The sequence below is a fragment of the Pocillopora damicornis genome, chromosome 3, assembly GCF_964200805.1.
Source record: "Pocillopora damicornis chromosome 3, jaPocDami1.2, whole genome shotgun sequence".
Taxonomy (NCBI): domain Eukaryota; kingdom Metazoa; phylum Cnidaria; class Anthozoa; order Scleractinia; family Pocilloporidae; genus Pocillopora; species Pocillopora damicornis.
Window position 1 is genome coordinate 14,441,255 of NC_142672.1, and position 25,299 is coordinate 14,466,553.

The 25,299-nt window shown below is 38.1% G+C and overlaps 5 protein-coding genes across 7 annotated transcripts; 3 read left to right on the forward strand and 2 right to left on the reverse strand.

Moving 5' to 3' along the window:
- Nucleotides 1–224: 224 nt before the first annotated feature.
- Nucleotides 225–3,287, forward strand: LOC149048404 (uncharacterized). The gene is made up of 6 exons (XM_089199465.1): nt 225–344; nt 772–847; nt 1,109–1,209; nt 1,309–1,740; nt 2,898–3,011; nt 3,164–3,287. The coding sequence occupies exons 1-6, from the start codon at nt 259–261 to the stop codon at nt 3,285–3,287; spliced, it is 933 nt and encodes a 310-aa protein (XP_089055591.1). The 5' UTR covers nt 225–258.
- LOC149048405 (uncharacterized) lies at nt 3,284–4,317 on the forward strand. Its single transcript, XM_089200538.1, has 3 exons — nt 3,284–3,515; nt 3,601–3,696; nt 3,817–4,317. Exons 1-3 carry the CDS (start codon nt 3,435–3,437, stop codon nt 4,057–4,059), a joined length of 420 nt encoding a protein of 139 aa, XP_089056664.1. The 5' UTR covers nt 3,284–3,434; the 3' UTR covers nt 4,060–4,317.
- LOC113678037 (cannabinoid receptor 1) lies at nt 3,929–7,762 on the reverse strand. Of its 2 annotated transcripts, XM_089200535.1 has the most exons (3): nt 7,669–7,762; nt 5,308–6,082; nt 3,929–4,067 (listed from the first exon to the last, which is right to left on the reverse strand). In XM_089200535.1, the coding sequence occupies exons 2-3, from the start codon at nt 6,064–6,066 to the stop codon at nt 4,056–4,058; spliced, it is 771 nt and encodes a 256-aa protein (XP_089056661.1). In that variant the 5' UTR covers nt 6,067–6,082; nt 7,669–7,762; the 3' UTR covers nt 3,929–4,055. The 2 variants fall into 2 exon arrangements, with proteins under 2 accessions (XP_089056661.1, XP_027050709.2); XM_027194908.2 differs by lacking the exon at nt 3,929–4,067 and having other exon boundaries at nt 5,048–6,082.
- Nucleotides 7,763–8,642: 880 nt separating this feature from the next.
- On the reverse strand, nt 8,643–21,523 carry LOC113678035 (geranylgeranyl transferase type-2 subunit alpha). 2 transcript variants are annotated; one of them, XM_089200534.1, is made up of 16 exons: nt 21,389–21,523; nt 21,100–21,210; nt 20,133–20,209; nt 19,824–20,011; nt 18,853–19,053; nt 17,001–17,084; nt 15,088–15,176; nt 14,668–14,765; nt 13,991–14,091; nt 13,413–13,458; nt 13,074–13,162; nt 12,525–12,653; nt 11,328–11,377; nt 11,147–11,182; nt 10,351–10,555; nt 8,643–10,039 (listed from the first exon to the last, which is right to left on the reverse strand). In XM_089200534.1, the coding sequence occupies exons 1-16, from the start codon at nt 21,389–21,391 to the stop codon at nt 9,858–9,860; spliced, it is 1,689 nt and encodes a 562-aa protein (XP_089056660.1). In that variant the 5' UTR covers nt 21,392–21,523; the 3' UTR covers nt 8,643–9,857. The 2 variants fall into 2 exon arrangements, with proteins under 2 accessions (XP_089056660.1, XP_089056659.1); XM_089200533.1 differs by having other exon boundaries at nt 20,133–20,257.
- Nucleotides 21,524–21,544: 21 nt separating this feature from the next.
- LOC113678034 (solute carrier family 66 member 2) lies at nt 21,545–24,827 on the forward strand. The gene is made up of 4 exons (XM_027194905.2): nt 21,545–22,154; nt 22,692–22,825; nt 23,433–23,649; nt 24,421–24,827. The coding sequence occupies exons 1-4, from the start codon at nt 21,910–21,912 to the stop codon at nt 24,593–24,595; spliced, it is 771 nt and encodes a 256-aa protein (XP_027050706.2). The 5' UTR covers nt 21,545–21,909; the 3' UTR covers nt 24,596–24,827.
- The last annotated feature ends 472 nt before the right edge of the window (nt 24,828–25,299 follow it).

The following is a 25,299-nucleotide window of genomic DNA, read 5'->3' on the forward strand; positions in this document are numbered from 1 at the left end:
TTTCCGCCATATAGGTTGTGGAGATTTCAAACATCAAAGTCTTTTGAATTAATTCAAGGTAATCGTGATACAAATTGACAACGAATTTTTCAAGTTTCAAATAGAAGCACAGCAAAATGACATGAGAAATACGTGCCTCATCTTATAGATAACTTTGATGATTGTTATATGTTCCACAGTGATTGTTAATGATGGTCAGATATTTTGCGTTTCCACAGAAACTGTCAAGCCGTGCGGGATTGTGGTGGCCTGAAAACGATGTGTGAATTGGTCACAGTGACTTACAGGGAAAATGTTCTAGAGCACACGATGTGGGCGCTAGGAAACTTAGCTATCGACAATAAGTAAGTCGATCCTTTTTTTTCTTGTTTTAGTGTTTGATAACTCAGTCTTAATTGATTGTTGATAGCAATGCTGGGTTAGATTGGTTCAAACTCCCTTTTGTATTATGATTGGTCTTGAAATCTCGCGCCAACGTCAACTGATCAGATTCAAAGTAAAACGAGTCGAGTGTTCGTCACCCACGTTTTCCTGCTTTTCAGTTAGTTAGGTTGCTTTTACATTGATTCCTCATTTGCTTTTCGTGGTAGGTGTTTACCATTGTTCTCTCTGGTCATTTATGTCCATCGAAATGCGCTTAATTTTCAATCATGAATATGGAACGCAATGCTAAGGTTCAATGATGCCAAATGCTCTATTTATTTCTTATTTTTCTCAATGCCATCGTCATTGTTTATTTTTTTATCCATTTGTTTTTTTTGTCTTATTTAGGAATCGCAATTTCATTCGACAATATGGAGGCCTTGAGAACATTTGCAAAAAGTTGCAAGAATCAACCTCACAGCAGGTGAGATCATAAATATGAGCAGAGGGACCAAACATTGAAATGAGTACTGCTATGCGGACATGTTGGCTTTGGTCAAAATTGAAAATTTTCTCAGATAAATTTGTCTGCGTATATGTCCCTTCTGTATTCTCGGAGCTCATAGTTTTCATGTAAACTTCGCCTCGGCAGTGTTAGACTACTCTCGGCAGTTTTAAGCCAATCACGCAAAGTTAACAGCTCTCCTTCTGAACAAAAGCCCATTGTACACTTTTTTCTTACCAGATCATAAAGCAAGGTGCCCTGACGCTTAAAACTCTGGCGAGTAGTAATCAACACAATAAGGATGTTATGGTCAGACTAGGAATGATTGGTACACTTCGAAGGTTTGTAACGCAGTGTTCTCATGGGGGGGACTCAGCTTCTTCCTTGCTCCACGTTCTTGACAATGTACTTTTACACAATTTTCTGTCTTTTCTTTTTAGTTTAATGACAAGTGAGCAGCAAAGTTTAGGTATCATTCCTCGCGGTGTGTGTGGCGATCTACTGCAGCGTCTTCTTGGCTCAGCAGCTGGAAACATCCATACAACAAGCTCAACCACTACAGCACCTGACGATAAAACCCAGGAATGTGCGATCGCTTCTGGCATAATCGTAAAGCAAGAACCTGAGACGAGATCAGTCAATGGTCTGGTGCAGAATGGTGATATTGACAGTGAAGATGACGATGACTTATCCCCTCTGGGTGGGGAAGACAGTAACGAGAAAAATGAGAGGATTCCGTCTGCGATGATCACACCAGCTCCAAATTTTTCTGAGAACCTTTCCCCGAGACCGGAGACGACAGGAAATGCTGCAGCTAGGTCTACTGTAAGCGTTGGGCCTCTTGCAGAAGAGAATGATTTAGACCCATCTAGGTGAGCTGGTTTTAAAAATTGCAATTGTAAGAAGACTGTTTTTGAATGAGAACAAAGCTTTGGACGTCGGGATTGAAGAATCCATGTTTGGGCTGGGGTCTCCAGTTACCGACTTTCTGAACCTCCCCCCCTCTTCAGTGAGCACCGCTCCCCCCTTCCCATCCCCTGGGAAAAAACTGTAACATTAAAACACCACTGGCAATCAATCAAAATATCAATGCTGTAGCCATGGTTATACCGCAGTAATGTTCTTCACTTGGGTTGGGTAGCGTGTCAGTTCCAAATATTTTTTACAATTTCAAGCATGTACCAGTTTCCGTTTGAGACATTGGTAGGTTTAAGGAACAAATAAATACAAATTGCATGCACTTGCATTTAGTCGTGAGTGGAAACCTGGAGGAGTAATATATCCCGGAGGCTTATTAAATGTATTGTGTGTTTTTTTTTAGGACATACTGTATTTTGTTTTAGGACATACTGTATTTTGTTTTAATATTATGTTCAGCGCCAACTGTTTCGTTTTCGGTCGCGGAGGACACACAGTCTGTAAAAGGTGGCCCTAATCCTACAATCAGTTGTCGCATCATGTTTGAAGAGTCCAATTTATGAGTAGAGTAACACTTCTGTTTCCTACAATCAGCTGTCGCATCATGTTTGAAGAGTCCTATTTACGTGTAGAATAACACTCCTGTTTCTACCACGCGAGAAATTACTGATAAGACCTCCCCTCCTCTATTCAATGTTGCCTGTATGAAGCTAACGGTTCATGGAATCACGACTCAACATTTTTATGAAGGGGAGGGGAGGGGGCGGCGAATAGGTAAACTTAACAAGGGCCAAAGAGATAAAATTGAAGCAAGAGGGTCTTGAAAAGGTCAATGTGTCAGCAATTTTGTCGCCAATTGTAGGTCTAGACCATCGCAATGTTCACATCCACCCCATGAAAATAACTTGGTAATGGTAGATAAACAAGGTAACCTGACCGATGTTGGAGTATGGGAAGGGGAAAAACTTCTGATTGTTCTAACATCTCACACGTGGGTAGGAAAACTGCTCTTAACTCGCTTAAATATACATAAGTAAGAATCCTTTTAACAATTTGAAATTAGTATTTTCTTGCCCCTATTTAAAACCATGATGATTTATATATTTTCCAGCGTGCATCCGAAAACAGTGTGGTCACAAACGAGAGAACTGGTGCCAGTTTGTGTGAAGCTGCGTGGAGTGGAAAGACAGCAGACCGAGATAACTACGAGCAGCCTCAAGTTTAGGTAAGTTTGGCAGCATTTGAGTTTCTTCATTCAAAATCATCTTCCTCGAAGATGACTCTTCGATTAGTCCACCTTAAGCAAATAGTCACGAAAGACAAGGAACGTCTTTGAAGAGAGAATTTTATAATTGGGTCAAAACTACATTTTCACAGGTCAAACGACCTCTCATCGCCGTGTGTTTCAGTAGCTTACGAGAAGGTTCTCGTGTGTGGGTTTCTCCTTAGGGGGCAGCCACCTGTTACACCATCGGCCGCCGTTTATGGAAAAGGTTCTTGAAACCCGTATGAGGTTCGACCCCCACACGAGCTGGTGACAAATGGGAAACTTTTTTTTTAATAAACAAACTCAAAGTTTTCCCACTTCGTAACCCTGTGATAATGCATTTTGTTTGTGTCTTTGTATGTTTTTGTTGTAATATGATTAATGTTTTCTTTCACTAGTACACAGCTAAGACACGTAGTTTATGAACTGGACATGGAGCTATTAGAGGAGATTGATCCTGAGGTAGGTCTGAGGTCTTTTCATCGACAGTCTCTCTGTTTTTAATTTACGGTGTTGTTAATTCTGTTCTCTCGCTGGATGATTGCAGCAAAGTACTGTAATTGTCAAGGGCTCGGAGGTACAAATTTTACTCAAGAAAAGAAACCATGCCGTGTGGACGCGGTTGTTGAAGAGCAAAAAAAAGGTAACATATACAGTAGAACATGTAGTTTGTTCTTAGTCAACATGGATTGACCCTCATAGTTTCTCTTATTTCTTTTTGTTCGTTTATTGACTTATTTTTTGTTTGTTTGATTTCTTTCAGTTGCCATACGTCTCCACTGACTTTGATCGTTGGGAAGTATGGTCGTCATCGGAGGAGGACGAAGCCGAAGATGATGCAAACTTCCGAGCAGCGCCAACGAACCCGGACCATTCCCATCACACCTCAGAGGATAGTAGAGAAGGAAGGAAACTATTATTATTGCCTGAAATAATTGTCAGTGGTTCGGAGTCCGATACTGATGAAACCTTGCCATCTGATGTGGATTGCTTAAAATTCTATTAACCAAAACACTGAGAAAAAACATGTTATCGTTGAAATGTAACAGTTTTTTGACAGGTGATCAACACTTTCAAGAAATGGATTAACCAAGAACGTCACATGATTAGTCGCTAGTATTTGTTATGTTATATGAAAGAAAGTCAAGTTAAATATTGAAATCGAAGTGAAAGTTTTTCTTTATGTAGATAGCATTATTTACGGTTATTTATTACATTGTTTTTACATTTTCTAACATCTAATAAAGCTCTAATTTGACGGTAACTTTTGGTAGAGTTATTGCCCTGTTTAGCTGTACAGTATGTTGAAGTGTCGTTAAAATTAAACCAAAATAATTTAAACGGCAATTTAGAATAAATCTAGAAACCAAAGAGCCAATGAGATGCTAAGGCAGATATATGTCAGCAAACTTAAGTACATGCGCCGACGAACGCGGCACTAAGGAGTCGTGCATGTTCTAATTTCAATCAATCGCTTCCAGGTTCCATGCGGTGGATTAAATAGATTCTCGCGCTGTGATTAGTCGCGGTTTGCATTATATCTCGTGAGTTGATTATAGTGGGGGTGATAAAATGGCTGCTTTGCATTTTGTCAAAATTACCGAGGAAGTGATAAACACGATAGAAGAAATTCAATTTCGAAGAGCACAGAATCCAACAGGTTTTGTGGAACACTTTTCAAAAGTAAGATAAGAAGTTTTTGCTGATTAGATTGATTATGGAAACTGGTTGTTTATCTCGATACGAGTGATCAAAAATTTTGTAAGATATATGCACACTGCCTTCTTTATTTACACATAGTTGTAACATAAACGAGTTTGCCAAAGAATCCCGCGAAAGTTTTTGTGCAGTTATACAAAGACAATCATTCACATCAGGCTCAGTGAATATGAACTCCATATCCGACAGTTCAACCTATAATATATTTAGCGAGTTGCGTTAGAAAACGTTCGAATAATTAACAAACGAATGTTTCAGACATTCGAAACCAATTATTTGAGAGAAGAATGTCAAGGTTTACTTATTACTCGTTCTGCGAATCAAAACACTTAAGACTGTGACAATTAACGAGTTTTTTGATTCCCTCTCTTATGACTGAATTTCCTTTGTAGTACAGCACAGGATTCATACCCGAACAAAGACTTGCTACTGGAAAGTAAAAGGGCTCTACAAATAGAATGAATTCCCTTTGAAGTACGTTTGATAAACCCACTAAAATGGCAATAGGTATGATGCATAACCCCAGAAGACTAACCACGTGACGAGTAGTCGCCGCCAACTGCCGTTCGATTTCTTGAGAAGCTAAATTTGGATTCACCCGAGAGCTTTCTTCCATTTTCTGTGCAACGGCATTGTTGTGCTTGCGGAGAGCAGCCAGAGTACACAACTGGATGGCAATTACAATCGTAGAGAAGCAAATGACGTATCCGCCTTCAAATGTCTCAACAGCCCTCCTAGGAAACAACTTTACCTGCCTCAGAACAACTAAAAAAATGGACGTCACCCACACCGCAAAAGAAGCAGTAATGGCGTACTGCATCTTCATGGCAGCTTTGTACCACCATGGTTTAATGACGGCTAAGTATCTATCCACACTCATGACTCCAAGGGTTCCCACCATAGCAAACAGGCATAAAAAGAAAGAAACCACCATAACAGGCGAGTCCCAATCACTGCGATTGAAACACGCTTCACCGGCGATCAGCTCCTCGATTCTGAATCTAATGTACAACGGTGTTACTACCCCACCCCACAGAACGTCAGTCAACGTCAAGCTGCAAAGATACAGAAACCCCGGGCGGAATCGAAGTCCACCCCTCAGAATTGTGACCAGGACCAACCCGTTTGACAGGAAACACCACAGACCTAATATGGTTGTGGCAGGGGTAAGCACCAAGCTAGAATAATAACTAAATTGGGATTGGACAGAACGTGGAAATTCAGAGATGAAGCACGGTCGCCCCTCTTGCAACGCTTCGTACTGTGTGTCATTTGTAGTCAAGTTTGGCTCCATGTTAGCTCGCTTAATCCTAAAAAAAATAGGAAAGAAATGGTTCTTACATGTCCATCCTAAAATGAAGTAAGTTTGACGTTTTAGATGTACCGTTGAAGCGTTGAAGCTCCCTAAGCATTTTATCTAAGGTATGCATAGTCTTGAGCCTCTTACATGTGTTAAGATAATTTATGGCTATCTGAGATTGGCTATAAAAACCAATTTTAGTGGACACAAGTTTGAACTGAACGAACCACGGACTACTTGTTTAACGTCAGGGATTGATAGGTAATCGGGAAAATACGGTATTTCGAAAAATTATCTCATCGTTGAAAATGTTTTACTATGCTTCACATTTGACCTGTGAAGGTAAACAAAAAAGGTAAACGCAAATGGTTTTCACCGTTTTAATTTGCTTGCTTTCGTAGACAAAAATATAAGGCTAATGACCATTTCCGTGGAAAGTTCCGAATGGCAAAATACCGACTAATTAAGAAACAATCAGAAGGCTCGGATCTACCTCGGGACTTCCTTGCCATATAATATGTTATATGGAAATGTTGACAAAACACCCAAGGCTTAGTTCACAAAGATTGTTTTTATGTGGAAGGAAAATAGAATACTAAATTGCATAATGATGTTTAACCTCGACTTTATATTACCCTTGAGAAGTCTGGTAAAGTCTTGCCTTTTCTTAGCCATGAAGTCTTGAAGTCCCTACCTATTTTTTGTTCAATTTCCAGTGAAATATGTCTCATTTAGATGAATTAGATATGATTTTAAGAACGCAGATGAGAAAAAATTTTCAGCCTCAGCGAAATCAGCTTAGCGGAGTTGACGATGTTGACGAATTTTAGTCAAATCCGTCTAAGTGAAGTCAGCTTGGCAGATTTGACAATTTTGACGAATTTTCGCCATTTTCGTTACTGCATGCACTTCTGGACATATCTCCTTAACTCGGCAGGAAAGTGCGTATAATAAGCGAGAGTATCCAAAAGAGGCACCCATGATAAGAGCATTTAAAAGCTTTAGCACGCAGCGGTGATTAGAAACTGTTTGCGGTGCTCGATTTGACTAATGCGCTTTTATGTGAACCTTACCTCTCTGTTATCGACTATATTCCAGGCAGCTGAATTTGCTGCTAAATGGAGCGATTCAATTTTTGTACATGCCACACCAGTTTTAAGCATCTGCACATGCAAATCGATTACTATGGTTAACTGAAGGTTAAATTTCTCATAAATTGCCTTCCGATTTCACTAATTTGACGATTTTATCGCGACCCAAACATGCGATGATCGCTTCATGGCACTAGGCAAATTAATGATTAGGACTGATTCTTGAAAAGTCCGTTGGAAGGGAAAACGCGAATATAGCCGACGAATATGGTACATAGAATGTGTTATGAAGGTGGTTGGAAATTCCGGGCACTTTAACTGCATGACCTGTAAACACCTTCTTTCCTTAGTTGTGGTATCTTTATCAAAACTCTTCTCTAGCGAAAATTCAACCACAATGCTTGTTCAATAACGACTGTGAAAACGCGACGAGATTACATTTTTTTTCGTGAATAATGTATCCGCAACTATGCAGCTTGAATCATAGGAGAAGAATTCTTGTTACCTGAAAAGAGGTGACCTGTACCATCTTTATATGTTTGGCGTCGCTTTTTACTAAACAAGTCCCATATCATTTAACTACGCCCAGTCAACTGGCCCATTTATTTATACCTAAAAATTTATTACATTTCGTGGCGGCAAGAAATGTTAAATTGTCAAAAGCAACAATGCACTCGATTAATCGGAAAACAGTTTTCTCCAAAAGTTTTATCATCACAATCTCAGCAGCTGGAGGCTCTTTAAAATCGCCCCACGCTTCTTAATCAAGTAACAAAAAACAGCAGTTGGTAATTTGGAGTATGGAGATCCTTTTAATCATACGTACTAATTTTGGAGAGCCAAACAATAATAATAATAATAATAATAATAATAATAATAATAATAATAATAATAATAATAATAATAAAACCTTGGTGGATGGCAAAATATACTTTGGCAGACGTTTTTTTGATGTTCGCTCGGTGCTAATAACGCATTTTAAACTAACGTACTTAAAAATAGAAAGAAACGGATATGTTGACTGCAACAATCAAACAAAATTTTTTTAGGGATGAACTGGCAGGAATAGTAAGTTTTAGAGCCTCGCGTAAGCTAAAGCTAGTCTCTTGCTACTCTTCTAAGATATTGGTTTGTCCATCACAAGTTTCTGCCTTCCCCTCCCCCTCCCCCCTCCTGCTCAACTGCTGCGTCTAGAGTCCATTTGCACGCAGAAGGAAGATATTGCCCTGCCCAAAAACAGAACAGGAGTTTGACCCCAGCCACAAAATCTCTCGATCCGAATTTCAGCGTACTTAAGTGAGACCATCGTTTCTCAAATTTATTTTCCTATATTGAGAAGGTGCCAGAATTTTGCAATACTATGGTCGGTAAGAGAGCCGGAAGGCTTTCAAGTCCCTTAACATTGATAAAAACTTCGCCAAATATCAGACTATCCGAATAATTATGCTTTGCAAAAGGTATTTATCAAAGTGGTGAGGCTTTTCGTGGGGTATATCTGAGTTTTAATTTTTTTCTTGCACCTTAAGATGCATTTAACGCGTAAGATGGATTAAGCGGTCTATGCTTAAAAGTGGTTTTAAAAATTCACCAATTATTTCCTCTTAAATCTCACGAAACTAATCCGTTCAAGTCTTTTCATTTTCTCTGCATGCATTTAAAAATTAAAAATTAGTTATAACTACAGCTAGCTAAGTCGCTCGCCGACACGGAAAAATCTCCAGGTTGAAAGATATTGGCATGAAAATTTCACGATAAAACAAACTCAAACGAAAGAGAAGATACAATCGAAAAATGCTTCGACTTCGCGCGCAAGGACACATTTGTGGACATTTTCGAGCGTGAAATAACTAGCAATATATAAAACTGCCTTTTAATTAAACGAAAGTGATCATGAAGTCCCAATCTTCAAATAATTATGGCCGCCACACTTTCTTAGTAAGCTGTTTTACCGTAAAATGTATTTGCACTTAGTACAAACGCGGTTCTATTTCTCTTCTTATGGAAATTGACCAGCCAAGTCTGATCGCATGTAAAATTAAAAGAATTATAACAATTAAGTTCGGCTTCCGATCTTTGAGCCACTTTTTCAGTTTCGCAACTTTGAATCATTACCAAGAGAAAATAATGAGCCATTAATCTCTCTTGTCATTACTTGGAAATCGCAATCATTGTTTTAAACTAAACTCACAATCTAAATAAAAATAGCTTTGTTGTTTTCACAAATGTCATTATTCAGAAAAGTTCCTCTAAGAAGCGAAAAGTGAGAAATATAGACCTAACTAGAATATCAGTGTGTAGAGCTGATTGAAATCACTCAACACGATGACAATGGCCGCAAGTTTTTTATAGACCACATTTGCATTAGCTAACATTACATTGAACTATTTCATAATTTTCACCTGACTCAAACTCCAATTTTCTCGATGATGATGCTAAAAACATAATCGAAAAGTCGAAACGCTTTCTTCTTCGTATTTCAATTAAATTGCTTTTCAAAATCTTTGACTCACGCATTATACGCTTTGATTTATTTGCTCGGTAGTTGATGTAAATCTTTCATTACATGCGCAATATTATCATTATAAAATCTTCTGATTCGAAGCGCCAGGAGCCCATCTGCGAGAATTACGGGTAATCGACAGATTTAACAAAGCCACAAAAAACAAAAAGAAAACAGAAATTCTATAAAAATTACTATAATGCTATGAAAGGCGTTCGTTTTATCTGTTCACCATCCAGTTCTTGAAGATTCGTTAGAAGTGATTTAACCGTATCTCTATAACCTGGCAACAGACAACATGGATTTCCTCGTAAATCGAGCTTCCGTAGCGACGTGCAGTGCTCGAGACTTCTTAGACAATCTAAATTTGTAATATCTGGAATTCTTATCAAGGAAATCTTATCAAAAAATTGCCGTTTAGCCTCCAACAAGATAATTTTCCTCGAAGCACTTGCCAACTAAAAGAAATAAGCGACTACTCTAGAGTCACTTGAGTGTTCAGATCAAACTTCGCGAGAAGCCCGCGAGATTCTGTTACAGCAGCATCAGGCTGCTACTCTAACAAGTTACTCTAGACCCAGACCTTCTGTGTCAGGTCTACATAAAACAAACAAGGCTTCAGAAACAGGGAGCCATGTGCGTACCTCATGGCACTTGATGGTACATTTTTAAACAAAAAAAGGATACTGTTATTTGAAAGAGACAGCTCCTCTAGAAGACAAAGTTTCAACGCATGCCGTCTAGTGATGAACCGCAGGTTATTATTACTGACGTCCATGGTGCGCACGCATTGTAACATGTTACACTCGTCGAGGGAGGTAAGCTGGTTGTGACCTAAGTTGACGTTTTTCATAAGCACTAGCTGATCCATATGGGACAAAGACGTCAAGTCCTGCAAGTAAATATATGTCAGTGATTAAAGCTTAAAATCTAAAATGCGCAGAGGATGCAGCTATAGGAAAATTTCAATTATGTTAACTCCTTGGTAACTTAAACCATTCGCACTCCTTATTGGTCACCTGCAAATTCTCTCTTTTACTTACATCTTACGTCTATCAAAGAACAGTGTCAGAGCGTATTCGAGTGAGTATCGTAACCCAAAAAAGTACAATAATTACAACAGCCTCAAAGTAAAAACAAGGGAACTTCTGAAGCACGGAAAAACGTGAATGATCAAATCCCGAATAAATGTAGTGTTCCACTGTTTGGTCGGGACGGTGGTGCAAGTTTTTTGGACCCATCACACAATGAAGTACAGCAAAAGTTATTTCAGATTAGGTCGCCATTCAAATATGAATTATTCTGAAGTCTGAGATTTTAGTATCACCTTAGAAGTTTTACAAGTTGTATAATAGATAGTATAGGCACCCTTTGTACCGTATATGTCTGAGTTGCGACAGATATTTATTTCACACCCGATATCAAAAGTAAGCCGAGTTGTAAAGATAGTTGGAAAAGTGAAAAAAAAGTGTCGAGTACTTACCATGTTGGAAAGGTCAATTTCCCTCCTTGTCTCTTCCTAAGAAGAACAAAAAAAAAAACGTCAATTGAGATAGATTTAGAATGAATTTGTAAGCAAATGTGTCAATTAAAAATATTTCAGTAAGTTTCTCTCGCAATAACGTCGTTGCAAAAGCTAAAGCTATTTATAAAATTTCACGAACCTTATTTGAGCGGTGTCTCTCAATGGCGTTTTCTAATTTGAATTTCCTTTCTAAAGGTTGGGAGAAATAAAATCTATAGGTGAGTTTAAGTCTACGGACGGACCGTTAATCGTTCAGTCAGTTAGTCAGTCAATCGACCGATCAACAATCAATCAGGTAGGGTAAAACAGTCAGTCAGACAGAGCTCAGTAAGCTTTTCATTCAGCCATACAGTCAGTCGATTAATCGACCCAGATAGTCCGTCGGTCGCCGACTGATTCAATTAGTCTGCAGTAGAGTCAGACTGTTAGTGATCCAGTAAATTCAATAATTCAGTCAGTTATTATGTTCAGTCTAATCGAGTTTTCAATCGGTCAGTGAGTCAGTCCGTTCATCAGTCAGACAGCGGATTATTCAGTCAGTCAGTCCATCTTTCCGTTCTTCCTTCCGGTTGTCAATCTGTCCGTCGATCTATTAGTCAGAGGGTAGTCAGTCACTCAGTCAATCAGTCACTTAGTCAGTCACTCAGTCAATCAGTCAGTCAGTGGATCTGTCAGTTAGTCACTCCGCCATTCTTTCCGCTCAGTAATTTGGTCAGCCTTACAATCTAGTCAGTGAATTGATCATTCAGCTAATCATCCATAATTTAGTACATCGATCGATCGATCGGTCGGTCGGTCGGTCGGTCGGTCGGTCGGTCGGTCGGTCGGTCGGTCGGTCGGTCGGTCGGTCGGTCGGTCGGTCGGTCGGTCGGTCGGTCGGTCGGTCGGTCGGTCGGTCGGTCGGTCGGTCGGTCGGTCGGTCGGTCGGTCGGTCGGTCGGTCGGTCGGTCGGTCGGTCGGTCGGTCGGTCGGTCGGTCGGTCGGTCGGTCGGTCGGTCGGTCGGTCGGTCGGTCGGTCGGTCGGTCGGTCAGTCAGTCGCTCTTTCAGTCAGTCAGTCAGTCAGTCAGTCTGTCGCTCTTTTAGTCAGTCAGTCAGTCGGCCAGTCAGTCAGTCAGTCAGTCAGTCATTCACTCTCTCAGTCAGTCGCTCTTTCAGTCAGTCAGTCAGTCAGTCAGTCAGTCAGTCAGTCTGTCGCTCTCTTTGTCAGTCAGTCAGTCAGTCAGTAGGTGAACCCGATCATTAAGTCAGCCAGTCAGTCAAACAGCCAGGGAGTCAGAAGGACAAGAAGTCACTGACCAGTGCCTCAAGTAATTTGTAGCGTGGGATGATACTTACTAAGATCTTTGTAGTACCCCCGCCTGTAGCAATCCACCTGAGAAAGTTTTTCTAAATACAACTCTGTTTCCTTTTCGTGTGAAAGCGGGTCCAATGCACGCATTAACAAAACCATTGTTAACATCGTCCCTACAAACATATCAAGTTTAGCCGCTTTGTTTTTCAGTGAGCATTGGTTATGGATTAAACCCTTTGAGTGCACATTGCGACAAAGTGTGATATATCCAAACCCGAGTAAACACAACTGCTGATCAGTGCAAAGAAAGCCTTTTACTGTCACCTCACGCAAGCTCCGAGAAAGCCACGAAACCGGCGCCAAGCGCATAAAATTCTCGCAAGCATAGCACAGAAAAAGAAAATCCACAGTAATTGTGAGCTAGGGTGGGGGGGGGGGGCCCTATATTCCGCAACTTTGTCATATTTTTTCAAAGGAATGACGAAATGGCGGATCCGTAAGAGAACGGGCTGAACCGTAAAGGCGCATCATCGAGACTGCTTGCCTCCCACAACTGTGGCCTGAATTCCACCTTGAACTTGTGGAGTACTTACACTTGTTATTCGGTTCCTCTTCCAACAAGAGTCGACAGGACTCTAGCTCCTGTTGAAGGACTGAACTGTGGACAGCTGTGAGCTCCGCTCTGTGACGAGTAAAACACAGCACACAAATTGAAAGTAAATCACTGACTTACGCTACAGCGTTAAGTGCAAGGAAATTAAAAATGGTGTCAATAAAATTGGTTTAAACCTCATTAAACGACGTCAAATATGTAAATTCCGGCCAAGCCTCAAGCCCAAGAGTCCAACCCCTAATCGTTTTGATCCACGAGATATGTATATTTCAAGCTATAAAAGTTGATGAGCAAATAGAGACCAGAGTATTTTCAGTACCTAAAGAGATGCGACTCAGTTGCAGATGACCAAACCTCAGAATCACCTACAATAAATACACAAAAGGCATTTAGCCCTTGTCACCCTAACATCAGCATCAATAATTTCCATACTGTTCTTTTACGTTTCCTATGTTACTGACAACGAGAATTTCGTTAAAAGTCAAGAGCTTACCGAGTTTGCGATCATTTCCCTAATTCTCACAAGCCTAATATTTGATTTAGAAGTGATACCTTTGTGGGAAAATAAATGCAAGTCACGCTTTCCTCACCCAGTGTATCTCTCCACCCAAAGACATAGAGAGAAACCTGATGAAATGGTGTGTATAACTTGAGGTTAGCATCACATCCATGTAAATAGTGTAATAATCTTCTCAGTTGCTTTAAACCTGAGGAAACCAAGATTTTCCCTCCTCTAACATTGTGAGCACCTTGGCTTGAGTTCAAGATACTTTTAAATTAACTCTCCTTGAAAGTGGATCCTTCTCATTCTAAAACCACTTCTCTGGTAGAAGAAGAGACAGTTAACTTAACACTTTTCCCATAGCAACAAGCTTGAAGTTTTAACTCATCACAAACCTTCTGGTACTGCCACAGACCTCTGTAGTTTACCTCCCATGAATTTCACCTCAATTGTTGTTCCATTTGGAAAATTTGATTGACCATCCACACAGCTATAAATTTGAATACTGTCAAGGAAAAGTGGTCTGAATAACAATTAGAGAAAAACAATTCTTTTCTCTATGCAGGAAAGGGTAAAATTTTACAAAAACTGTTAAATTATGTGCAACTTTAATGCAAAAATAGAGAGTGAAAAAGAAAGAGAGAGAGAGTGATTTCAATTATTAACAAGGTATAATTCGCAATGTGTGAGCCAAGCTTAATTCGTATGAAGCATAAAAGTTTTTCAATATTTTAAAGCTTAATTACCATTTCCATTTAAAGTTCGCTTATCAAAAAGTCCAACTGTTGGATAATGTTGTCAGGTGCACTTTTGATAGCCCTTGAAATTCCAGGGAAAACAATAATTTTTGCATCACAAAAAAAATACTTATGTAAAATTACTTCCCAGAAATTCAGAAGTGGGGAGTTTCAAAAGCAACAGAGTTTTGAAATGAATTCAAAGGTGAGATGAAAGGTAGGACTTTTTTCCGAGGAAGAGAAATTTGTATTATCAAATGAAATTAACTTATGTAGTTAAAAAAAAAAACCAAAACAAAGAACCAAATCAAATAATGTGTCTCATAAAGTAGGATATCCAGACTGTAGAAGGGTGATTGTTGTAGTAACAGTTGTTCCATTGACCTTGGACCTCATCTCCGCAAATAGAAACATGTGGATCTTCTTTAGGAACCTGCAGAGACAGAATCAAAGCATTATTAGTTCATCTCATAAAGCACAGTGATGTTTCAAGCACAACAGGTAAAGTAAATGTTCAAACCCTTAGAGCAATCCTTTCAGCTGTTGAATTTACAAGAACTGTAAGGTGGACTGCAGGCGGCTAACTTTACTGCTTACCACATGAAAAGGAGAACATTGAAAGCACAGGTCTAAAAAGCTCTAAATTTTGGTCAGGAAGTATAGATTCAAACACTTAAGTTAGAAGGTTTTGAAAACTTTTCTGGAGAGTTCAGTTCCAGTAATAAATTTAAGAGTAAATTAGTTTTCTTTCTGACCTGGATTGGCTGTGTAAACTTCACAATGACTGTTGCATGTGTATCATCACACCTCACATACAAACACAAAATATCCATCTGTGGTCTGGCTGTGGATAATATAAAACAATAATTTAAATAAATCACTCATAGCTTATTAGGAATTTGATGGTTAAAGATCATCAAGGGCAATCAGGACAATTTTTAAACCAAGAAAATCAAAAGATTAGAAGGCAGAAAGGAGAAGTCTTGGTTTCTCCTCACTACTGGAGCTCATTGAAACATCTGTGGTATGGAGAAATTTTTGAGTATTGCTGTTCCTCCCCTGAGATATTGTTATCCCTGATAGGTAAGAGGAGATAATACCAACAAATGGATAAAACCCAACCCACAAAATGAGAGGATTATGAAACAAAGATTGGTTGTTGTTTCACAAAACTGCATTCTAAACAATGCTCAATTTAGCTGAACCTTTTATCTGAACAATTTCTTTTTGTGAACAGCATCAAGAGAGCCAAAAGCTAACAGTGGAAGGACAATTATTTAATAAAACTGTAAACAACCATGGTTAAGGTTGGATGTCATGTAAATAACTGGCCCTAAGTGTTAACAAAATGTATTGCGTTTTGACCGCATAGAGATTCATCCAGCCAATAGCATATTAATCCACCCTTAGAACAACCAGGGTCAGGTTTCTGTGAATGAGTTCACTAGTACCCATTTATACTCCTGGTTGGAGAGGGGTATTGTGAGAATAAAGTGTTTTGCCCAAGAACACAATAAAGTGATCTAGTTGGGGCTTGGACCCAGACCTCTTGATCCAAAATTCAGTACATTTGTCACCAAGCCCCAGTAGTTCAAAGAGTGGCCATTGGATAGATCTCTCCGCAGGGTTCTCAGTTGAACCCGTAACCCGTAACACCTGTCACGGGTGTCACAGGTAAGTGTTACGGCTGTCAAAGTGCTTCAACCAGCAGATCAATTCGTCTATCAAATGCAAATAAAAGAACGGCTTTTTGAGTAAATTGCTGGGTAAACTATTGACTGTTAGTTGCTTTCGCAATGTACCTTTCTTCGGTTTTAGTTGTCAAAGTGAAGAGCCTTTTTGCAGACCATAGAATAACCGAACAATCGCTTCACGTCTCTGCAACGTTGAATATGGCCGCCATATTGAATTTGTAAATTTGAACCCAGGCCTCTCGCAGATGTCGTCTTTCCACGTGCAAAAACATGGCCGATTCATTCATTGACAAATATTTGCGCTATCTTATACTCTTTCTCATTTAGATATATAGCAGTTACTGGGTCAGTGTGGCCTCGAGAATTAGTTTTTGTAAGTGGGTGCCCCCATTTGGAGAGGACTGGTTACCTAATAATTATTTTTGTATAAAATGAATGCCATTAACTCAGAAAGCAAAGCATTGTTATTGCAGGTTAATATTTCATTGAATATTGCAGTGTAGTTTTCAGTTTGATAAGAGATAATTTCAACTTTCCGTAGTTCAAAGCCACTGAACAGATTACAAAATGTACTTAAACTTGTTTGGAGAAAGTGAGAAAATATGCCCCCAAAATGAAGGAAAAAGCATTTCTGAGCATCTTAAATAAAAAATTTCCCGGGGGAGCATGCCCCCGGACCCCCCTAGCAGCTTGGGCCCTATGGGCCCAAGTTACACGCCCAAAGGGCGTGTATAATAGGGTTATGCCTGTAACTACCAAAGCAACGGCTGTACAAAATTCTACTGAGAACCCTGTCTCCGTGATGGAAAGAACAGTTGGTTTTCTTAATACTTAATCCTCTGGATAGCAATTTATCTATTTGCTAGCAATATCCACCCTTTTTATAAACAGGCCCAGGGAACCTGATTTCCAATTCAAACAAAGTACAGTTATATGCAATACTAAACACCAACTAAAGATAGAGTGTATTATACCTCTCCCCAAAAGCCATCTGTGATAGAACCAAGCACTCTGATCATAGGGGTCGGTGAAATAAGCATTTTGAGCTAGATCAAATTCTGAAATAGAACATGACAAAATTAACAGTACTCTTAAACCCTTTAAACCCTAAGAGCGACCAGCATCTCATTTCTCCTTACAGTAATACTGCTGAATCATTCACTAAGATCATGAGAATAAAGGAAATGATTGCCAAACTAAGAGGCTGAGATCTTGAATGTGTTCTCCTTGTCAGTACCAAAAGAAGCATATAGAGGAGAGTAAGGAGAATATGGATACTGATGTTAGGGTGTAATTAACAACTACTGTAAAAACCTGCAGATTAAAGCTGCACCCTTAATATAGTGGCTCAAATTTTTGGAAAAAAAGTTTTTTGAAAAAAATTAAAAGAAGTCCAAAGTTGAGTCTTAGGAAGTCTTCTTCATCCACTGTTCATTGAATGTAAACTCACTATTAACATTGCAATGGAAAATACTTCAAAGTCTTGCCCACAATTTTAGCACTTTAATATAATGAACATTGTTTCTATCAACTTTGACATATGATTGATCTTTTACTGGTATTTGTGGACAGGAATTTCTTCATTCAACACAGTTTTTCCATAGATTTTTGTGAAAGTGGAAATGTGATCATTGCAGTAAATTTTCCAATTTAAGCAATTGGAAAGAAGAAGCCTGAAAAAAATCAGGGCTTCAACGGGACTGATTTTTGACTGTAAATTTTCCAATTTAAGCAATTGGAAAGAAGAAGCCTGAAAAAAATCAGGACTTCAACGGCCCTGATTTTTTTCAGGCTTCTTCTTTCCAATTGCTTAAATTGGAAAATTTACTGCGATGATCACATTTCCACTTTCATCTACAACCGCAGTACAAATATGAATTATTTCATATAAACTCCACATAGATTTTTGTATTACAACAAGAGCATGAGTGGAACATTCCAAGCTTAGTAACCAGGCATTAAATTGTACGCAAAAATGGAACACCTTTTTCAAATGTTCCTGCAGATAAGCTGCACCCCCGATTTCTAGCAATGGTTTTTGGAAAAATGGTGTGGCTTATCTGCAGGTTTTTAAAAGGTAAATTAAAATTTTTATCATATTTTCACAAAGAACACCCTGGCTAATAATTTAGAGGGTAAATAGCGCTTTGTATATCACTTTGTTCATAATGGTAACAGCGCTTCTTGTCATTCAATTCTGTCTGTAACTATACTCATGATTAACAAATTGGATAACCACTTTGCGGTCTTCTGATTATGTCAATCACTTGTTACCAATTGGTCATAACCATTTCAATTTCCAAAAAAGTGGTTGTTTCTATGGTTATTTTGATCATTTCTGTGATTGGTTGATTAGCTTAAGACGATTGGCTGCTTCAACTGTCTGATTACTGGTGTCTTATTACAGCAAACTGTCCGATTACACTGTCTGATTAAAATTGTACAGAATGATCAGTAAAAAATGAAGCTGCAAATGCACCCAAAAAATTTGAGGAATTTGTAATGGTTATGATTAAGTGTGGTAATAGTATGCTATAGCAAGTAAGTCCTATCAGTGAAGTTACTCCAGCAGTTGATTGAAGTGCTTGTCTAAAACACCAAGAAAGTAAACTTGCCATTTACCTGACACTGTTTATAAGTGAGTTGAGATTTAAATGTCTTTAACCCTACATTTCATATATATATTTATTGGATTTGAAAAGGTTGGAATCTACTGTTTCAGTTTTGTCCTCTGATGGGATTTAATTCATTTGCCTAGGTGGTCTGGATTCCAGTCAATGTATTGTAAGTTACTTCTTTCTGAGTTTAACAGTACATTAGTTATACCTTTCATGAGTGCTCCCTCTTCCACTCTCTCTCTGTCTCCACTCTGATCAGGATGAATCAATGGAAGAAGTTTGCTACGGTAATGCCATGAGGAATAATTGGAGAAATTCTCTTTGATCTTCTCTGTGCTAAAGTTGAATTCATCATGTGGTGATACATTTGCTTTCTGTACTGTGTGTCTTCTGTAATCCCAACAGTGAACTGGGTAAAATGAACAAAATCTCTCAATAAAATTGATCAGAAGATGTTAAAAGGTAGCAGAATTTATGTCAAACTATCAAAGAAGAGGTTCTTTACTTCTATCACTCCATAAGTGATCAGACAGAGGAGCACTGGAATTTTAAAAGGAGTATGTTGAAAAAATTATTTGGATTTAACACCAAATTTCTAACACTGGCCAGCAAATAATAATAATAACATCAATTGGAAGAATCTACTTTCAGATGTAAGGATTTAAGGGCTAGCTTTTTATGATGTTAAAATTACATAGCAACTTGGAAGTAGGTGCTATCACCACTATCTGAAGAGTCATTAGCACAGGACAGACTTTTCTGCAGAATTTTTATATTTCTAAATGTATGTGGTACAACAATCATAACTGTAATAATGAGTGATGAATTAATCCCTCAAATCCCGTGAGTGACCAAGACAGAATTTCTCCTTACTATATCTATACAACATAATGCAGACAAGTGATGAGAATAAAGAAAAATATCAATTATGGGATTACTAATTGATCTGATACCAAATTCTCCAAACTAACATAATGAGAATCATTTGGTAGACAATAAGGAGAATTACTGATGAGATCTTGGGAGTTAAAGGGTTAAACAACCAGAAGAACACAAACAATGAAGTCCATGCTCTGGAAAAAAAGACCGTTTTCAAAAGACATCAGATTAGAAGGTGAGAATTTATGTGTGATTGTCTCTTTCTAAGTAACTTTGATAAAATTGTGGTGATGCACTTACAATTTCTCTCATCATATGATAGAAACTTATTACAAAGTTGCAATTCTTCCTTCCAGTTAGGCTGAGGCATGAATTCCATGATCCATTGTCTGTGGTGCCAAACACCATATGATTTTGGGTTCACCTGGAGGCAGTTCTTGAGGAAATACAACTCCTTCTTGCAAAGGTCTTGTATTACATCTGGTGGACTTAAAAATTAATCAACATTACATTTATCAAATGGTGAAACAATAATGATTTATCTACCAACAGCCAGTAGTCAGTGGCTTTCCTGTCAATTCACTCAGTATATCAATTAGCAGTGCTTACTTCTCATCTCTCTTATGGAGGAAAATCTCTCTCCTGAAGTTCCACAGAGTTGAAAAGTCTGGATTAGCTGCAAGGACCTGTTCAGACAAAGAGAGAGATTCCTTGTCCATTTCTCCATTCTTTCTCTGATAAAAAATGGAAAACCCAATCAGTAAATCATTATTTATTTGTTTGTTTGGTTGTTTGTTTGGTATATGATTGCTTATTTTTCTTTGTGGCACCTTTAACACATTTGTTGCTATTGCATCAACAAACTCCATGTGCAATAAAGGTGCTTTTAACACAGTGATCCAAATATTACATTTTGAATATTGTGTTTTGAGTGTTCTGATTGGTTCACTTCACTAACACTGCATTGCACCAACACTTTTGGAGGGGGAAATTTGGCTTTACATTTGTTCTCTAATTACACAAATGAATAGGATTTAATGAAATTCAATAAAATAATTATTCCATATTCTCTTGTTGGATTCAAGATTGGTTACAGCCAATTCACATCCAATCTGTGCTCATGAAATAGTTGTTAAGTGAAGATATATGTATGTACAACAAACAAATTAATGGTCCTATTCTGTTAACTCTTACTCCAGCACTCCAGAATCAAGAAGGTATTGAAACTGCCAACCACAAGTCCTTCCACATAACATTGAAAGTTCAGCATGTTTTAAGATACTTCAATTAGCACTTTAATGATGAGTGTGAATTTTCATTTCAAGAAGGGTTCAACCCTTAAACCCCCATGAGTGACTAAGGGAGAATTTCTCCATATAATATCAATACAATATCAAGCAGAAAAGTGATGAGAATAAAGAAAAATATCAATTAGGGGAATTGTTAGTTGACCTCACTTAAACATCAAACTCTCAGAAAATACAGACTTTATAAAAAATGTATGACGGACAGTAGGAAGAATTTTCATCGGAATGGGAGTGAAAAAAATGGGTCAAGCAATGAAAAAACATATTACCTTTTCATAGATGCGGCTTGTTGTTTCTGTGTAAATTTTCAGTTTCTTTTCCCTTTCTTTTCTCTTCGCTTCAGCTTGTTCAGCTGTTGTACGTACTTTGATTCTTCCATGCTGAGTAAACAAAACAATCATATACACCACCTTAGATAAGAGATTTTACAACAAAGATTTCTGCTTAACTGCTAAACTTTCCTTTAATTCTAATGGCATTAATCAAAAATAGACAGTTAGTCTGCTGTATTAAAAGAATCTGAATTTAACACATCGTAGTCATTAACTTAAGGATTACCATGTCTTCGCTTGTAATTTAAAAATGTTATGTTCGTCTATGCTCCAACCAATCGTCTGGCCGCCATATTGTTCCAAACCGCGTTAGTCCTGGGAACTACTTGCACACGTAGTTCTTTTGGACAGTGGAAGTTAAATTATTCTTGTAAGTACATGTGAATCTTCCAAATTCCCAAAATAACTTGATAAACCCCTTTAGCGGAAGTTTCACTTTTGATCTGTAGTATTTCTACTCCAGTTTTTACTTCAATTTTTTTTCTTTGTAACAAAATGAGAACAACAGAAAATTTATCCGTGTTGATATCTCTTTGAAGTTTTTGTAGCCAAATTTAACTCTGATAACGAGGTAGGCAGTTCGCATTTGTACGCGATTTACATTAAGGAGAGACACGTCAGCGCCTAAGAGAAAAGAAATCTTTGTGGCAACCGCCAGTGAACTAACAGCTGAATTAACCTGACTGATTCGAAACCTTCAAAAGCTTCTTTTAATAATTTAGACATTAACCCTTTATATTGGCTCGTATGGATTCCGACGTCGACGCTTTTCGCAATCCTGTGGATACAAGTGCACAATTGGAGAACATGGGAATAATAGCAATGATAGTTCAAATCATCTCATGGATCTCGTCGGTTACTATGGTCTTTGGTGGCGTAGTACCGTATGTACCTCAGTACTGGGACATTTTGCAATCTCGTGATGCAGAAGGCTTTTCTATGCATGTGTGCTTAGCTCTCCTAGTTGCAAACGTACTCAGGATATTCTTTTGGTAAGTCGTTGTACGATCCGGTTACGAATTGTTGCCGAGAATTCGTTTAACCGATTTGTTAATTGCATTCAGAAACCAGAATACTCAAGTTTATCGGAACTGCGTTATAGATCGCTTCGTCATCAACAGTTTGGCTGAGTTTGTTAGAAGTGTGGTGAAAACGAAAGACGACATGGCCGCACAAGATTGCGAAATTTGAAATTTTACTTGGTGGCAAGTGTGTACTCCCCCGCCGTCTTCTTTAGTTTCACCAATTTTCAGAACTAGATTCTCGTTAATTTTTATCCAATCAGCCTTAAAATTGGGAACGTTACCAGTTTTGAGATGCTTTTTTTTTTCTTACCGTGTTTCTGCTACTTGTAATTCTCACTTTGTCGAAGGGTCCATGAAACCTTATAGTGAATTTACTTTTTACCACGGAGATATTTTTACTACAAGAAAGAGCAAATTTATTCCAACATTGTTTTCTTTGGTACAGATTAATACTTAACATGTTTGCTCTGATCTTTAAACGATCTGTTTGCTTGATTTAATCAGGTTTGGTCGTCGATTTGAACTTCCGTTATTAGCTCAAAGCTTTGTCATGATTGTTGCAATGATGATGATGTTACAGCTTTGCACCAAAATAAGAAGAGAAAGTGACATGAGTGCAAGGAAGAGGTCATTTCTTGGTAAATATAAATCAGTCTCCCAGAATCATCTTGAGAACTAATAAAAGTGTATTTACAAAGGATGCGTTAAAATATCAGTTTGTAGAAAACGATAATCTAACAAATTTATAGAACTGAATGGTAAGTTATTTAAATGACAGTCTGACCTACAAGAGTTCTTTTCTAAGCCATTCTTACCTGGATAATTACATTTATGAGGTATCATTGGTTTAGAGTTTGCTATTTTCTTGCATAGGACAACACAGAAAGCCTTGAATTATTTGTATCTGTCAGGATTTAAGACTTGATTGGTCTATTTTTGCCAATATTTGCAATCCAAAATTATTAAAGAAATATAATATCCTATTTTTCCAGGAATAGGCAATGAAAATAGTTGGTCCTTGTGTGCAAACTACTTGAACAGCTCCTGGTTATTGTGGTGCAACCCTCTGAAACAAGCTACCCTGTAATTTGGGACAGTCAGACCAGACAACTTTACTACCTATTAGATTTTAAGATAATAATTACATATATTTTGCATCATATGTGTAATAAAGTTATTGATGTTATTTATCCATTCAACATTTTAGAGTCTTACCATCATGTTTCTGCATTTTTCTTTACACAGATTTTCACAGAAGACATTTCTGGGACTGGACACATTTTTCTGACTATGTGTTATGTGTCCTGATATTTGTGGCTGTGGGTGGTTATGTCACCTACTTATTCCTTAACTTTCCAACATTTGTGGAGCTTATAGGATTCTTGGCAGTGTTCACAGAAGCTATGCTTGGAGTTCCTCAGTTTTACAGAAATCATGTTAATCAGTCCACTGTAGGGATGAGGTATGTGCACTTGGATGTTTCCATTTCTTGAATCTGCATGCATGATATTTCTGCTTATAGACTGAGTGGAAGGGTTAGAAAGGAAAGTATTTGGGTCAAGTGCACTTTACTTGTGCATGATGACTGAAAGCCAAATGTTTTCTCATTTGCCCCAACCATACTTAGTCAAAAGGTATTTTATGATGAGACTGCTGCTCTTGCTTTCTGTATCCCTCAGTTCATGCATTTTGCATCGCATAGGAGCAGCTTTTTCCATCCCAGCTCGTGCTATGTGTTTTACTCTTCAGTACAGGAACTTTGTTCTTCACTTTTTTCTGTCACACAAGTCACATGATGCATAATTTTAATCCAGTCATCTGAACATACTCTACCCTTCCCTTCCCTTTGCTGGTTGTACCAAGTGTTTCAGTAAAGAATTGGAACCCTTTTATTTGGAGATCTTAAATTATTGCATCTGAAATACCACAGGGGTTGCTTGGTGAATCCTCTGCTCTAACCCTTTGACCCCTTGGAGTGACTACATGTAATTTCTCCTCACAATAGCACTCCTGAATCACACATTGAGGTCAGAGAATAGAGGAAATGATCTTTAACTAAAGACACTTTTGATTGTTAAACAAATTCTCCTTGACAGTACCTTGGGATATGTATAGTTAGCCATATGGAGAAGATACATGCTAATGTTATGCTATAAAGGGTTAAACAAAGCTTCTTTCAACCAGCAGCAAATTGAAAAACTGAAGCATGACATTTATTTTTTTCTGTTTGCAGTGTAAAGATGGTTGTAATGTGGCTATCAGGAGATATATTCAAAACTTGTTATTTCCTTGTAAAGGTTGCACCAGTTCAGTTTTGGATTTGTGGTTTGCTTCAGATATGTATAGACATTGCCATACTTGTGCAAGTTTATAAGTTTGGAAAACAGGAAAGAACTCATTTAAGATAATGAAAATTGTTTTAAAATGCAAGTTATCTCTATGGAGTGCACCATCAATTTTTATTTATACAATACATTTATTTATATCCTTAAATTTTTATAGAAATTGGGTAATATTACATTGTTTACTCTAAATGCAAATTCAAGAGACTATTTTCTTGAACACTAGACACTATATTTACTGTTAGTGACTCTGAAGCTACATATGCCAAGTGGCACAATAAAATTGAGAACTGAAAAATCTGCCTGGTGGAAAATTGTCTTTCTAAAAAATTGTTTTAGGGGTGACTTGACCCTCCCCGTTGATTCAAAATCGACTGCTTATTATTAACAACTGTTTTTTCGGTTTTTCTTTCCCAGCTGTTACTGAGCGATCATTTCAGTGTCGATATCTGACTTGTGGAAATCAACATTTTTGACATGATTTGTTAGATACCCTCCTCCCCACCTTCCCTATGAAATGCCTGAGAGGTTTTTAATCAGGGAGTATGGTGCTGACTCATACCCAGTTGTCTTCATAGATTGGGTGGCCTGTGTGATGCTGGTGGTCCCTGTGAATAATTTGTCACAGGAATTTCACCCTGGGGCTGGTGTAATACAAAGATTATTGGAGATGACCCTGGTCATAGTTGACTGAAAAAAGAATTGATTCAAGACTTGGGATTCTAGAGACCTGTAGAGGTTTAGGAAACAAATTTTGCATTTCCTCTATT